The 17066-nt window shown below is 38.6% G+C and overlaps 1 protein-coding gene across 1 annotated transcript in view; it reads right to left on the bottom strand.

Moving 5' to 3' along the window:
* Positions 1 to 719: 719 nt before the first annotated feature.
* Positions 720 to 17066, bottom strand: part of WWTR1 (WW domain containing transcription regulator 1) — a 142510-nt gene continuing 126163 nt past the window's right edge. Inside the window, exons 5-7 of the mRNA XM_024131908.3 lie at positions 10360 to 10493; positions 8779 to 8891; positions 720 to 4189 (exon numbers count right to left, since the gene is read on the bottom strand). Coding sequence (XP_023987676.1) covers positions 4005 to 4189; positions 8779 to 8891; positions 10360 to 10493 — 432 coding nt within the window. The 3' untranslated portion in view covers positions 720 to 4004. The remainder of the gene's footprint in view (positions 4190 to 8778; positions 8892 to 10359; positions 10494 to 17066) is intronic.

Genomic DNA, 17066 nt, shown 5'->3' with positions numbered 1-17066 from the left:
CGTGAGCCGTGGCCGCTGAGCCTGCGCGTCCGGAGCCTGTGCTCCGCAACGGGAGAGGCCACAACAGTGAGAGGCCCGCGTACCGCAAAAAAAAAAGATGATGAAATACATCTTTTAAAACGATGTTTGAGACTTAGACTCTGGACTGTGGCTAAGTTGTTTCCACCAGGTTCTCTTCTTTCTGTTGTTTAGCTGAATGCTTCTGCTTAAAAACACTCTGCTATTAAGAGTGCCCTCACCTCATAAGGCATCACCACAGCAAGAAACAAGGGACTCAACAGACAGAGAAAATACACTGTCACAAGCCTACACTCAGAATAAATGATGAGCTGTTTTTAGTTTTGACGAGAAGCCACAGCTTATTGTTAATAACAGAGGAACACCTAAGAATCCTATAGTTATGATGTCTCAGTCAAATCTGTGAGGGTGTTGGAAGGACTGTGTGATTTAGATTAAAATTATATATATATATATATATATATATATATATATATATATATATAGTTTTTAAAGTCTCAGTGAGTTACTTCAAATAAAGTAGAAACCAGAATTCTGTGGATATTTAGAATATTGAAGACCAGGCATTTGAGCCAAAAAAATGTTTGGCTACAAAATTTTATTTCTTTCATTGTCTGCCAGGTGGGTTACATAAGCCTTTCTTCAGTACCACCCAAAGCCCTCAGTAAAACGAACACACACAAATAATGACGAGATAAAGGCTCCAAGTGGAAATTCAACTGTATTTATTTTTCTTATACAGAATCAGAGAAGTAAAAACCAGTACCAAACTCCAGTTAAAATGGTTTGATTTGACTGATTTTTCTGCATACTTTCTGTATGTATAGCAATCTAAATTAAAAATAAACACACATATGTCATATTACAAAATGTAGAAATAATTTTTTAAAAAGTTAAAATACTAACACATAAATGATGTAGTGTGTTAGGGAAACGGTCTCTGTCAATCACCCATTTTCCCAATTAAATTAATCTACAATTTCCTTTTAACAGCTTTTATTTTTCACAAAAGTTGCACTTTCGGAAGTTACTTTCCAAGTATGTCATGAGAACACAACTTGTCTTTAACAAAACTCACTCCACAACACCTTCTTCCACAGAGAGCTTTTCTCCCAAGCTGGAGTCACAGCAGCATCCCCAGCAAGCTAAATGTTTTACTCTGTTTTCATGTATATTGTGTAATCAGTGAAAAGAAATGGCATTTCACATCCTAAATTCTATGGTGAAACACTAACAATTACTAAGATTTCACAGAATTGCAAATAGGTTTTGACAATGTATTTACTTCAAGAAAATGTGTTTTATCAGGGGAAAAAAAAAAACCTTGAAAGATCTCTGAAATTATTTTTCAATTTCAATTTTTAATCTGCCTTTTCTCTGGCAAAATTATTGGATGAAATGTTGAAACTGATTGATTGATTTAGGACTAAAAAGATGAGATATTGTGGCAGTTCTTTTATAATAAGAAATATAGTATAAATAGCACCTTATCATGAATTCTGCAGGGGTTTTAACACTTACAATAACAGGAAAGAGCCTTTAAAAAGTTGTTCTTACTTTAGATTTCTAGCTTTAGTGTTCTTTAACAAAGGCCATATTTTATGGCCTTAAAAATAACAACAAAAATTATATCTGGCTTCATTTATTAGTAAACACGTAGTCAGGGTCCATATTTAGTTCTGGAAAAATAATTGTTATGTTCATTAATAAATGTTCCAACTAATTTCACTAAAAAAATTCTTCTAGTATTTTCTAATGCCACAAGCTTACTAGGAAATTACTTCTAAAAATTGATAATACAAGTCATTGATGTTTAAACTGCTTTAAAAAGAGAAGGGTATCTGTTTCTTTTATGTTTAATAACCTGAAAATGAGTCTATAAAAATATTTTTTTAAAATACAGTAACACTGCTCAGTTTTACTAGGTCCCTTGTTTTTGAGTCTTTTTTTTTTTTTTTTGCTTTTTCTTAGAAAGAATGTACAATGCTTTCTGCAATTATTGCTAACACAAGAGGAAAAGAAATAGTGCTCCCTTCAATTTAGTAGCAAAAGAAACATCTACCCCCATCTCCCTCAGAGCGCTTCGAGAGAGAGAGAGAAGGAATCAGAGGAACAGAAACCATGGGTCCTTCAGGGGAAAAAAGTCACTTCATTGTGTTGGAAGCAATGGTAGGTTTATGGTCTTGTCCGCCTACACACTTAACATCAGCGTAGACAGGGCAACACTAGCCCTGCCCCTCCTTCTCCCACATAAAGTGCACCGAAGCCTTCTTTTCTTCTACAACAGTCTTTTGGTACAAAGACTGTAGGAGAAAATTGTTGCTTTGCTCTTTGGGGGCACCTCATACCTCCTGCTCGTCTTGCTTTTGGGGTACTATAGCTTGTCTATTTCCATTTCACACCTAACAGCCTTTCCACTATATTCCCTAACTTTACTACTTCATCTCTGACCTTTACACTTGCTTTCTTTCCAACAAGATAAGATGTATTCTGCCCATCTATCTTTTGGTAGATCGAAAAGGATCTCAGATCCCCAGCAAATAAGCCCCTTGGGAATGGAAAGGTTCCTCTCAGAGACCTGCATTATTAATGTCTCTCAAAAAAAAGATATTAAATTCATAGATTATAAATAATGTCCGTTCAAAATATTCAACAGGTGAGGACTTCATTGGCAATGCAGGCAGGGTGCGTGCCAGGCAAACCCAATGCTCTCTCTCAGTCCTTAAAAGCTAATAAAAAATGGTTTTGGTTACATAAGAGGTATTGAGTACATATTTCATGCCTTTTTATACCAACTGTAGCAAACAAGGTTAGGGTAATACACTTAGGAATCAACATTAGTGACTTCAGAAACATGTCTCCACCATACACCCTCAGGGGTCATTTTTTTACATGTCAGTCAGAGATCTGCTTCATCCTTCAAACAGTTTCATAGATAAGATTATTTTAAACCCTTGAAATCTTGAAAGAAGCAAAACCGACAAGGCTTTGGAATTTTAAAGGCAACAGCTTACTGTGCGTGCCATCAGGCTGAAAGCTACGTGGTCCTGATGTTTTCAGAACGGTTTCCAAAGACAAAAATACAGTTGTCACTGATTTATCAAAAACATTTGACTGTCCTTTGTCATCAGCTACAAAATGATAGTGCTTCATAAAATAAACATTGAGTTCTGAGCTGCAGTTTAAAAAAAAAATCCAACTTGTAATTTTAAAAACCTTTGTTTAATAGATGTTCATAATTAGTACCAAACTGGCCTCTTTCATAAGAGCTTAGTGTAGGAGCTGTGACTAACGCTGCTGTAAATCTCCTGCTGGAAGGACTAGCTGGCTAGATGCTGTGCAGTAAAATGCTAAAGGATAAACTACAAAAGGACTGTGTGTGCCTTTGTGAATACAGGGTAATAAGAACCAAGAGAACCAGCAGGGATCCCAGACTACATTGTATTCCAAACAGCAGAATTTTACTCTCTGTACAATGATTTTTAAAGCTCAAGTTAAATATTTTTTAAAGCATTTGGTACTAATGTCATCAATACAGTTTTTGAAACTGTAAATCAGGTTGAATTTTGTGTACATTTCCTGGACCGAGCCGCCTGTCAGAAGTCACTGCCTGTGGTCAGGTTTTCATGGTTTATAATCAATTGATGTATAAATTTCAGCTAACACCCATAAAGCTTAGTCATGGGGCAGCAGAAAGGAAAGCAGAGAAGCAATTCTGCATAATCAATTCTGCTGAAACAATTCTGCATAACCCATCACAGGAAGGCAGGCTTGCAGAAGATGAAAACAGAATGTTTATTTATGTTTAACTTACGTTACTGTCAATCAACTCCAGGCAATGATTAAACTGGCCGCAAGGAAAGGAGGGAGCATGCGTCACGGAGGCAGTAAGCGGCACACCTGCAGACTCGCTTTGCTCCGTCGCTTTTTCCAAGAGGCCCAGGAAATGTCAGGTCACGGCTGCATCCAAGCTACAATGGTACTGATTACAGCCAGGTTAGAAAAGGCTCGCTTTTGTTCAGAGCAGATTCTACATCATTGAAGAGGGGGATCAGATCTTCAGATTCCAAAGTTCCTAGATCAACATTTGTTCCCGGAAGACAGTCAAGAAAATCAGGGAAACGGGTCTGCTGAGGGTTGATGTTCATGGGTGCCTGTCCTGCATTTTCTCCTATAACAGAAGGAAATGAAACCATTTTAATTCTTTTTTAGAGCCCTTGAAAGAGGGACAAATTCAAGTGTCAACGTAACTCTCATCTTCATTTCCACTGTGCCTACATTCCACCAGAAGATTTTATTGCTGCAGGTCTAAAATATTTCATCCCTGTGCAAAATTTCAGCTACCACATTATGGAAACTGAATCGGTGATGCTCACTACTAAGAGATGCAGAGATGCCAGGTGACCCTTTCATTGTTCTGGGTAGACATTGTCCAGAATGGGTAAAGTCCAGGGAACCAGGAAAGGAGCAAATGAGGGTGCTGTGGATCTGACCTACAATCAATGGCTTCCCATGACAATGGCATGAAGAGCTGGTTTGAGTAGAGAGGCCCTGCCTGTCATATAAAAACCTTATCACAGAGCTATAATCCAATGATTTAACTGTAAGCTCAAATTTGCCCATATCATCCCTCTTTATGTTCAAAGAGAGTAGTGAGGAGTTTCTTTTAACCATGTTATTAAAAAGCTATCTTCATTGATGACTCTAGAGATCATTTTCAAAGTATTTTAGAGAGTGGGTGCTGTAGTTCACCCCCCTCACTCCACACACACATACAGCCCACAAACATCTACCCTTCTCACAATGCATATGGGTCACAACGCATGGGGGCCTATTAAGGTCCTGAGAAGTCTTGTAATAAGGAAGTCTGATATATTTTGCTTAAGCCACTATGACCTAAAGCCATTTTATCATCGAATGCAATTTTGGCAGAATTTATATCCTAACAGAACTAGAGTCTAGAGAACCTAGTTGAGAGAATGCTGTTCCAGAGGAAGGTTAAGTGTCTGGGATATGACATGTGGAATACATGTTCTTCATGAATGAGAGTATAGGAGAAAACGTATGGACAATCGTGCCGGGAGACGGAACTCTTTAGCTGTGTAACCTTAGACACACTTCACCTGTCTGAAATTGGGATTATAGCACCTTCACAAACTGGAGTTAGGTGCCATACAATATCTGCCACACATCCACGGCTCTGGGCTTCATTCATACATACACACTTAGGAAAACACAGAAACACATTGCTTGTTGATTGTGCTGAGAGAAAGAAAAACCTGGGAACTCAATCACAGTTAATTACATAATATCAGAGCAACTGGCTTATTCCAAGAGCCCCAACCAATTTTCTGAAGGGATAAAATACACCTCAAAGTCTGAGGTGCATTGAAAACTATGGCCAGCTTTCACCATGGAATCACTTTTAAGAAACTTATTAAATTAGCTTTTGTGTCCTACAAGTACGGTAGCCTTCCTGAAAAGCCTGCTTAGGAATTTCACTATTCTGAGCAAAACAGGAGAAAACTCATTTTAACCATATGCATTTTCCAAGGAGAAAAATTACATTTTTCTGAGTGATGAGGGAAAAATACTCAAACTTGCATTTTGGTGATAGTAAAACTTGATGGCTTTTCTATAACTCATAAAATATCAATGACTCTTAGGACTATTTTATAGGATTTTCATTGCAAAAGGCAGTATTTTAAAAGTTAAATCGAATTCAACATGACCTCAATGCTGTTGTGTTACTGACTTGAAAAACAACATTAGTTTAGAAAATAAAATCCAAAATAACTTTTTTCTACCCACTAGAGTATAACGAATGGAAATGAGGCTTAAAAAAATGATCTGCCCTGAAAAATCAGCTGATCTAAAGTGCTGGATGTCTTTTTTTCTTCATCTCCAGTTCGAATTATTCATCTCTGATTTCCCATTTTAACTTTTTAATAAGTCAAAAATTCATTTTTTAACCAAATAAAATCTCTCTGTTTTAAAGAATCCCTCTTATCCTTTCTCCTCGGGCATGGAAAGCATGAGGAGACTAGTTAAGGTTCTTCAATAAGGTTAACAATCTTAAAATCTCTCTCTTTGGAGCAACTCTGCAACCTCGTAGTAATTTTTTGGGTCTTTGCAGTTTTATCCATTTAAAAAGTGGGACATATTGTACAACATGGGGAATACAGCCAATATTTTACAATAACTATAAACGGAGTATAACCTTTAAAAATTGTGAATCACTGTATTGTACACCTGTAACATATAATATTATATGGAAACTATACTTCAATTAAAATATAAAGGATGCATATCTGCATAGATAATAAAAATGAATGAATGAATGAGTGAAAAGTGGGACAGACCCAAAAAAAAGCAATTCTTAAAAGGGTGTGATTATTGCAGAATGTTCTGGAAGGTGGATGACTTCCAGCCTTTGCTCCTGTTATTCCCTCTACTCTATCCTCACACCATGTCCAGCTGTTGTCTCCATATGTATTTCGCAAAGGGAGTGTTCAGCTGGCTTGTTCCCATTTAGCATGTGGTCAGCATGTGATCAGTGGGTTTACTAGATCTTTGCCAGCCACACTTGAGCTCAGCTTTTCCTCATCTTGCTCCTGAAAAAGTAATTACATTTCTCCTCTTGAGGGGGTTTATGCCCACTCCCCATAAAGGCTTCACAGATGTGACCCTAAACCCAACAGGCTGACACTCACTACACCAGGTTAACCTGGAGCCCTAACATTTAACAAGACCAACTTGTACATTACTTCATCCTTCTTAGAAGGAGGAGAAGACAACTTTGTGCCAAGCTCTGTGACCTCATGAGCCCTCACATCTCTACAAGGTGAGCACATTACTCCTACTTTATAGGTGAGAAATCTGAGGCCCCTGGGAGGTTATGTCACTTACCCAAAGTCATTACTAAGAAGTAGAGAAGCAAAGATCCAACTCAGGTTGCCTGACTGCAAAGACTATGTTCTTTTCAGGACACCACTTAATTCTATATTTTGGCTTCAAAAACATTCCCTACTTCTCCACTCAATGTCATTTTAAAAAGCCATAGAATAGAATCCATCTTCTTTTATTTTTAAATGTCAAGCTTGGATTTAGATCTCCTGAGTCATTTCTTATTTAACTTTGCTTTTTATCTTTACTGGCTTCCCAGTGTTTAAAAGATGAAAGCAAACAATTATTAAACATAGGAAGGAGCCACTTCATCAGGCAGGTCCGAAGAGGGCAAGATAAATCTCACACCGAAAAATAAAGAGAGGGATCAAGAGAGGGAGGGAGGGAAGCAGGAAGGGAGGGAGAAGGCTGAAGTAATAAACTGAAGAATAACAAAACAAACAGTTCAAACTATTCCTGTGTGACTCCTCACAAGACAGTCTATGCAATTCTCTCAACAAGTAGATGACGGGCTGCACGGAGAGCCCGGAACAGCTGCTCCAACCTTCTGGCCGAGTTTGACTTTTGTCTGACCAATCGTTTAGTTTTAGAGCACAAAGTGCAGTCATCAAGGAGCAGAGAGTAACAAACACGGGCGCTCTGGACAACGGCACTGGGGAAAGCAATCATTTCATCACAGAACGATTTTCTTTCAACAATGACGATGGAGGAGAAACTTGCGTGAACAGCTCCAAAGAGGGGATACATCGGCTATTATTTAATTTTGTTTAAGTCCATTTTCAGGGTTTTTTTTTAATTGAAGTACAGTTGATTTACAATGTTGTGTTGGTTTCAGGTGTGCAGCAAAGTGATTCAGTTGTACATCTATAGATGTAGATATAGGTATAGATACAGATATTTATACAGATATAGATATTTATATAGATATTCTTTTTCAGATTTTTTTTCTATTATAGGTTATTTCAAGATGTTGAATATAGTTCCCTGTGCTATACAGTAGGTCCTGGTTGTTAGCTGTCATTTAATTTTGGTTTCAGAATATCTTCTGGGAGTTTAGGACTTTGATAATTAAGTCTAGACCAAATTTGGAGGCATCGCTCCTAGAGAAATGGTGAAAAGGAGGTAACCGGAAAGCCAGCTGAGGCCTAGCCTGAAGGCAGGGCAGGCCAGGAACTATGTTAAATTTAACTGCTGAGGGAGGACACTGTTACCATGTTAGGATTTGGAGCTGACATTTTAGAATCCTCTGAGTTGCTTAACTTTCCAAATGCCCACTGCCAATTACTTCCCAATGCAGTTAATGACATGAAAAAATCTGCGTGCTGGTGGCCTGTACATTACAACCAAAAGCTAGAAAAGCATAAGTATTCCATTGTGGAAGAATGGCAAAGCAGACAGTGGTATGTTAATGCAATTGTGAGGAAAGGGCTATATGAAGCAAGGGCAAGCAAAAGGAAGGAAGGGAGGGAGAGGAAAAAAGCAGAAACTAAAATCCTGTGCCCATATATAAAACTATATTTGTATAAACTATGGGGAAGGGGCTAGAGTTTATGAATAGTGCCTGGGTTCCAGTGGCTTTTCAGCTGTCAGTTTATGTTGTTGTTGAGGGTAAGTGTCTCTGGTTGGATTTTAGAATTGAGAGGACTAGGGAACTTCCTTTGCGGTCCAGTGGTTAAGACTCCGCTCTTCCAATGCAGGGGGCACAGGCTGCATCCCTGGTTAGGGAACTAAGATCCCGCATGCTGAGCGGTGTAGCCAAAAAAAATAAATAAATAAAATAAACGAACTGAGAAGACTAAAGAGATGATTTAAAAGTGCAAGCCCACTGCAAGGCCTCACAGGCTTGGCTCCTACCTGTGTCCATCTCATCCACGTTGCTGAGGAAGTCCTCCGGAGTCGTTGGGACACTGTAGCACCCTAGCCCCAGGCCGCTGTCGGTGCTCTGCTCCCTCGAATGATATGGCCCCCTGCAGAGCAAAAGACGGAAAGAAATTTCAAAATTAATACAGTCATGAAGACCCTCAACAGGTTCTGTCAACCTGCCCGATCTTCAGATAACAAAGGGAGGTGGACTTTACACTTCCTTTTAATTTTGAAACATATAACCCTGTGTCAATGAAATTAATAAATTGTAAGCAAAAAAAAACTGGCCATTCATACTAAATTGACACTGATTCCCTTTTCATCTCAAAATAACAATTTGAACACCGTTCTACATACAGCGAATGATACCATTTACGTACATTTTTTCAAAACCGAAAACAATGTTGAATATTGTTTCTGGATACAGACATTAACAGGCAATAAGAAATATAAAAATATGTGTGATGAAAAAAGAAAAAAAAACAATGTGTGTGATGGATACACATCAATTACCAAATAGTGGCTACCACTAGGGAGGGAAGACGGGAAAGAAATGGATTTCAGTGGTGGTGGGGAAGGGTTTAAATATGAATTGTAATACTTATTCAAAAAAAATAAGATCTATGGAAATATGCAAAATGTGGGAGTTGGGTACACGGGTAAATCTTAAGTTATTCTTTATACGCCTCTGTACGTTTGAAGTAGTTTTAAATCAATCATTTAAAAATGCCTTTCTTTCACTATTTCCCTTACTGTTTGTTTTCATCTCTCTCTCTCTATTTTTAATAACTTTCATAACTGTATTTGCTTGTTTGCCAGAAGCCTCTGCAAGGGCAGAAAAGACACAGGAAATAGTTTAAAAGGCTTTATTTGGGTTTAAAATGCTACAGTTAAGGTTGACTACTTCTACTCATGAAGATATTTCTGTTTCAATCACCTTTTCCCTCTGCTCATATATTTCATATTTTAAAACAACACCTCTTTGTTTTAATTAAAATTTTAAATTGTGAAATAATTTTAGACTCACACAGAAGATGTAAAAAGATTACAGAGTTCCTGTGCATCCTGTACCCAGCTTCCCCAAGGACATGGTACACAACCATAGTACAGTGATCAACACCAGGAATTGACAATGTATAATACTATTAACTAAACTATAGACCTTATTCACATTTCGCCACAAACATCACCTCTTGATTGTTTTACTCCCTTGTTTGCCATATGACATGCTCTTATCCCCTGTTGGCTACATAAAACCACAAGATTCTTCTAAATAATTACTATATAACACCATCCCATTGAAATCGTTAAGTTCATCCCCATTTTCAAATTATTGACTAGGGGTTTACTCCATGCCATAGCACCAATTTTTGAATTTGAGATTAAAAAAAAAAAAGGTAGATGACTTCTTCCTCCACTTTTTTTTTTCTGCCACCTCCCTCCACATCCTCCCTCTATCCTAACCCCATCCTCCAAGCTCCCCAGCTTTTCTCAACATAAACAAAGATCTGTTATACTGTAAACCACATAATAAAGAAAGCAAAAATAAGTGGCCCTAAAATGTTGACTTACCCATTGAGGAAAGGATCCGAGCTATTATTAGTGATGGATCTCATGTCTGGAGTCATGGCGGGTGGGTTGACAGCAGCTTGAACCGTGGCTAGAGTCTCGGCTTCCATGGGGAGCTGTCTACAGAGGGCGGCTTCCTACAGAGAGGTGACAGTCCGAGAGAGAGGCAACAGTGATTCATTCATTGTCATAAGGATCAGGGCAAAGGATGCTTCGCATAAAAACTTTTCACCAAACACAAAAGCCCTTTACGTTTATTCCTCATACGTCAAAATCATCAGGAAATCATTAGTGCTCTTTCTCTGAAGAAATCTTACAGGTATAAGTCACTTTCTCACATTCACAAAATTAATGAGAAGCTCATGTAATATTTGCCCTCAAGGCACTTACATAGCAACTATCTAACCCACCCAATTGCTTAAAATACCCAAATCATATAAGGGCCTCTCAAGACACTTTCTCAGAGACAAGGCTATTTTTACCCCAGGTGCTCAGACCAAATCTAAGTCAATCAAAGCAGTTGTACTCCTCTAGACTAGCAGGTACATTCTGGTCTTTGCCACTTATAGGCCAGTAAAGCAGTGGGATTAGAGTTCTGGCTCTGCATTAAGTCACATCTGGCAGTTTTATATCAATAACCAGGAGAGCAAAACAACCAGTTTAAAAGCTTGTTAGCCAATCAGTTTTTCTATTTTACTAATTATTTTGTTGACTAAAATGGCTGACTTTTGGGGAACCATGCAGATCCAACCCAAATGCCACTGACGATTAACTATTCGATAGCATATGGATTTCATTAGCAAAAATTAAAACACTAGCATTTTTTTAAGCTAGCATTACGTTGCCAAGGAGAGTCAATCCAAAAGGTTACAAATCTGACTGCAATTACTTTCTCTAGATATAACCTCTAGGGAGTCTCTCCCATTTTGACAAACATGACCAGACATCAAATTCCTTTCAAATTTGCTGCTGTTTCCAGAGAATAATACATTTATATATCTATACATGCGTCCAAAACCAAAGTCAGGCCCTCCCCATATTTATGCCTATCGGTTTCCCACTACTCAGGCTGAATCACTGGTCTCACCATCCCTCAAAGCCCAAAACCATGGCTACAACAGCAAACAGAATATTTAGACCATCTAAGTTACAGTGTCTGTGTTAGATCCCTTCCAGCTCCGACACACATGATTTTAGAGTAACTGCTGTCTAGACAAGTCTAGTGAAATCATCGGCCATAAAAACTTTCGGTTACTAGAGTTCATTATACTGTTCCGAGGAGTTATGGTAGCATGACTCTTACAAACCATGAAGACCTGATTGATAAGAAACTGCATTGTTAACTTATACTGAAATAAATACCCTGTCAGGATAGGGCTCTTGGTTCACCTCTGTTCCTTTGGATTGCAAATAATCAAATACTTAACTAACAAATTTTATTCAGTAATCTGTAAAAAGCAAACAAAAAAATGGAGTTTTCTTTTTTTTAAGGGGGATTTTAATCTCAATCTTGGAAGTACCTTCTGACTAAATCTAGAAAAACTGAATTATTTCCTATAGTTGTTTTTATGTGGTAGGCAGAGTGCATCAGAAATCTTATCTTCCAACCAAAGCTTACCTGGAGGCCTCACACACAAGAATAACAGGGATTGGACGTGTGAAGAGCACAGAGGCCACCAAACTCTCAAACAGACTCATACACACAAACCACAGTCTAAAAACAGCTAGTCAATGATATAATTTCTAGTCCTTTATAAACTGTAAATGCAAAGATTCTTTGGGCAATAACCTTCATTATCCAAAAAAATCAACTGTAACTAGAATATTCCGATTCTCCAAACTTTCTGAATAAATGTGGAGTTTACCCCTAAACGGATACCCATTTAAACATACAGCTTGAAGAGATTGCTGCATTTCTTTACATGTGATACAATTTTATCACCATATATCTTAAGAACACTAGTTGAATTTGCAGTTTCCAGGTGGTCTGCATTTAAATATAGTAAGAATCATTTCTGGAACTTCACTGGGGAAAAAAATATAGATACAATGTATATATGAATTATTTGTCATCTCTAATGACATATCATATGAAAATAAAAGTTTAAATTATAAGAAAAATATCTAGTTTCTGATATTTTAAGCTTTCCTCTTCATTTAAATTACTCTCGGAATAGGTCAAATAGATACAATATGCATTTTAAAAGAATGCTTGTGTGTGGCTAAATGTATAAATGAAATTCAAAAGAACTATTTATAATAACCAAAGCTGGAAGAACCTATACTATTATATATCAGGGAAAATGTTTCATGGTGCCATTTCACATCTGTCCCCTCTATTTAAAATGAGAGATAACTGAAGTTCCATCCCTCAGCATCGATGTTTCCCTAACTACTTTGAGGACTTGACCCCCACGGCATCCTAAAAGGCAATGCTCTGTTCTGCCTGTAGGGGGCTCGCACTATCATTTTCGCCTCCGAATGACTAACTTGGGAGAGAGAATACAGAAAAGGTGTTGAATATACCTGAAAACTAACTTTGCAATATAAATTAGGCCAGTCTGAGTTAGAAAGTTTTCTGAGGGGGCAACACTTTCTTCGAGATTATTCTAAGATTATTCTTACGTCACAGCAGCCACTGTGAAGGTTATGTTGGCCCCTGGCTCTAAACCCACTGGCTCCCTATCCCACCTGGACGGTGGCCCACAAAGCCTGCCTGACAGCCCTGTCCACGTCTCCTCCTTTGTCTCGGACACGACGCCCTCACTCCTTTACTCCCTTCCCACTGCTCCTCCCACTTCCGGCATCTGCTCCTCCCACTTCCGGCATCTGCTCCAACTGTTCGTTCTGCTTGGAACACTCTCCTCAGATCTTCCTGAAGTTCACTCCCTCATTGATGTCTGTCTCAACAGATGCCATCTCGTCAGAGATTACATTCAGTGTTCTTGATGGCAACTTATATATTTACTGTCTGTCTTTCTCTTTAGAATGTAAAGAGAGGAAAGGGATCTTGTTTGTCATGTTCACTTCTGTATCCCCACTGTGTATAACAACCCAGGCATATAGTGGGCACTTGATAAATATTCACTCAACGAAGAAATGAGAAATATTGCTGGAATTCAAATGGAAATATTTTAAATTATAATTAATAATAAAAGGAAAAATTAACTAAGATCATTCAATCCTCATCTTCAACCACAAGTATGAGTAAAACAACAGTCTACTGTATAGATCCCAACTAGCCAGGCTCAAACTCCGTCCTAATGAAATGATCCCATGGTGTTTTTCCTGCTCCCAACACAGAAGATGAGCAGGAGGGCTGAGTGGTAAGGAGCAAGGATTCCAGGTCCTAATGCTTGGATTGGAACCCTGGCCACGCCACCTCCCAGCCAGTTATCTAATTTCTTTGTTCCTCATTGGTAAAGTGAGAATAATAATAGCATCCACCCAACAGGGCAGCTGTGGTGATAAAATGAGATAACACATATAGGGTACTTAGAGCAGTGCTGGCACACGAGATCACTTAATAAATGTTAACTAAGTATTATTATCATCTCATGTTCTGTATTCCAATCCCAGAAAACAAAACAAAAGCAAAAACAAAAATAAACAATCTTAAAAGTCACACTAGCACATGGAACTGACCCACTTTGAGTGGTCTGACACCTTTTCCTGGTCAACTTTCACCTTGGAAGGGTTACACCAAATGTGAAATTCATCACGAGTCAGCAAGGCTAGGAATATAACTTTTTTTTTTTTATAAACTGTAAATGCAAAGATTCTTTGGGCAATAACCTTCATTATCCAAAAAAATCAACTGTAACTAGAATATTCCGATTCTCCAAACTTTCTGAATAAATGTGGAGTTTACCCCTAAACGGATACCCATTTAAACATACAGCTTGAAGAGACTGCTGCATTTCTTTACATGTGATACAATTTTATCACCATATATCTTAAGAACACTAGTTGAATTTGCAGTTTCCAGGTGGTCTGCATTTAAATATAGTAAGAATCATTTCTGGAACTTCACTGGGGAAAAAAATATAGATACAATGTATATATGAATTATTTGTCACCTCTAATGACATATCATATGAAAATAAAAGTTTAAATTGTAAGAAAAATATCTAGTTTCTGATATTTTAAGCTTTCCTCTTCATTTAAATTACTCTCGGAATAGGTCAAATAGATACAATATGCATTTTAAAAGAATGCTTGTGTGTGGCTAAATGTATAAATGAAATTCAAAAGAACTATTTATAATAACCAAAGCTGGAAGAACCTATACTATTATATATCAGGGAAAATGTTTCATGGTGCCATTTCACATCTGTCCCCTCTATTTAAAATGAGAGATAACTGAAGTTCCATCCCTCAGCATCGATGTTTCCCTAACTACTTTGAGGACTTGACCCCCACGGCATCCTAAAAGGCAATGCTCTGTTCTGCCTGTAGGGGGCTCGCACTATCATTTTCGCCTCCGAATGACTAACTTGGGAGAGAGAATACAGAAAAGGTGTTGAATATACCTGAAAACTAACTTTGCAATATAAATTAGGCCAGTCTGAGTTAGAAAGTTTTCTGAGGGGGCAACACTTTCTTCGAGATTATTCTAAGATTATTCTTACGTCACAGCAGCCACTGTGAAGGTTATGTTGGCCCCTGGCTCTAAACCCACTGGCTCCCTATCCCACCTGGACGGTGGCCCACAAAGCCTGCCTGACAGCCCTGTCCACGTCTCCTCCTTTGTCTCGGACACGACGCCCTCACTCCTTTACTCCCTTCCCACTGCTCCTCCCACTTCCGGCATCTGCTCCTCCCACTTCCGGCATCTGCTCCTCCCACTTCCGGCATCTGCTCCTCCCACTTCCGGCATCTGCTCCTCCCACTTCCGGCATCTGCTCCTCCCACTTCCGGCATCTGCTCCTCCCACTTCCGGCATCTGCTCCTCCCACTTCCGGCATCTGCTCCTCCCACTTCCGGCATCTGCTCCTCCCACTTCCGGCATCTGCTCCTCCCACTTCCGGCATCTGCTCCTCCCACTTCCGGCATCTGCTCCTCCCACTTCCGGCATCTGCTCCAACTGTTCGTTCTGCTTGGAACACTCTCCTCAGATCTTCCTGAAGTTCACTCCCTCATTGATGTCTGTCTCAACAGATGCCATCTCGTCAGAGATTACATTCAGTGTTCTTGATGGCAACTTATATATTTACTGTCTGTCTTTCTCTTTAGAATGTAAAGAGAGGAAAGGGATCTTGTTTGTCATGTTCACTTCTGTATCCCCACTGTGTATAACAACCCAGGCATATAGTGGGCACTTGATAAATATTCACTCAACGAAGAAATGAGAAATATTGCTGGAATTCAAATGGAAATATTTTAAATTATAATTAATAATAAAAGGAAAAATTAACTAAGATCATTCAATCCTCATCTTCAACCACAAGTATGAGTAAAACAACAGTCTACTGTATAGATCCCAACTAGCCAGGCTCAAACTCCGTCCTAATGAAATGATCCCATGGTGTTTTTCCTGCTCCCAACACAGAAGATGAGCAGGAGGGCTGAGTGGTAAGGAGCAAGGATTCCAGGTCCTAATGCTTGGATTGGAACCCTGGCCACGCCACCTCCCAGCCAGTTATCTAATTTCTTTGTTCCTCATTGGTAAAGTGAGAATAATAATAGCATCCACCCAACAGGGCAGCTGTGGTGATAAAATGAGATAACACATATAGGGTACTTAGAGCAGTGCTGGCACACGAGATCACTTAATAAATGTTAACTAAGTATTATTATCATCTCATGTTCTGTATTCCAATCCCAGAAAACAAAACAAAAGCAAAAACAAAAATAAACAATCTTAAAAGTCACACTAGCACATGGAACTGACCCACTTTGAGTGGTCTGACACCTTTTCCTGGTCAACTTTCACCTTGGAAGGGTTACACCAAATGTGAAATTCATCACGAGTCAGCAAGGCTAGGAATATAACTTTTTTTTTAATTTTTACCGAGGAGAGGTTTATAAACCTTTTTGTATAACATAAAATTGATTTTTAATATAAGTGGAGAATGGTGAGAAGTTTCATTTCACTCAATTATATTTTATAATATAAGTTCCATATTTAGATTTTTTTTTTTTTTTTTTTTTTTTTTTGCCACACTGCGTGGCATGTGGAACTTTCCCAACCAGGGATGGACCCTGCACCCCCTGCAGTGGAAGTTTGGAGTCTTAACCACTGGACCACCAGGGAAATCCCCATATTTAGAATTTGTAAAGGTCTAGCCTTTTTTGAATGAAAATAGTTTCCTATTTCTGTTCATACATTGAAGAAGAATAGCAATACAAAATCGAAGGTTTGGAAATAAAAGAACTAACCTCACTAACACGTCCCCATCCAAAGAAAGAAGGATTTTTATTTTAAAAAGAAAAAGAAAAGAAACTAAATTTAAGTATAAAATTAAGCCCCAGACGCAGTATGATTTTGGCTACCACGTGACCTCCGCTGCCCTTGCACGGGCAGAAATGAAAGGCAAACACCTGACTTTAGTTTGACCACGATGAGGGAGTCAAGACTGAAGGAGAAGCAGAAGCAAAGGCTGCAGATGGGGCACTGGACTAAGTGGACTGACGTGGAAACGGGGACAGTTGAACAAGGCTGGTCTAGGACAGGACTCAGGTCTCCAACTCAGAGCTGCCCTAACCCT

This window comes from Physeter macrocephalus, chromosome 1 (genome assembly GCF_002837175.3).
Source record: "Physeter macrocephalus isolate SW-GA chromosome 1, ASM283717v5, whole genome shotgun sequence".
NCBI lineage: Eukaryota > Metazoa > Chordata > Mammalia > Artiodactyla > Physeteridae > Physeter > Physeter macrocephalus.
The sequence above is the reverse complement of the archived record's forward strand: the minus strand, read 5'-3'. Positions and strand labels throughout refer to the sequence as shown.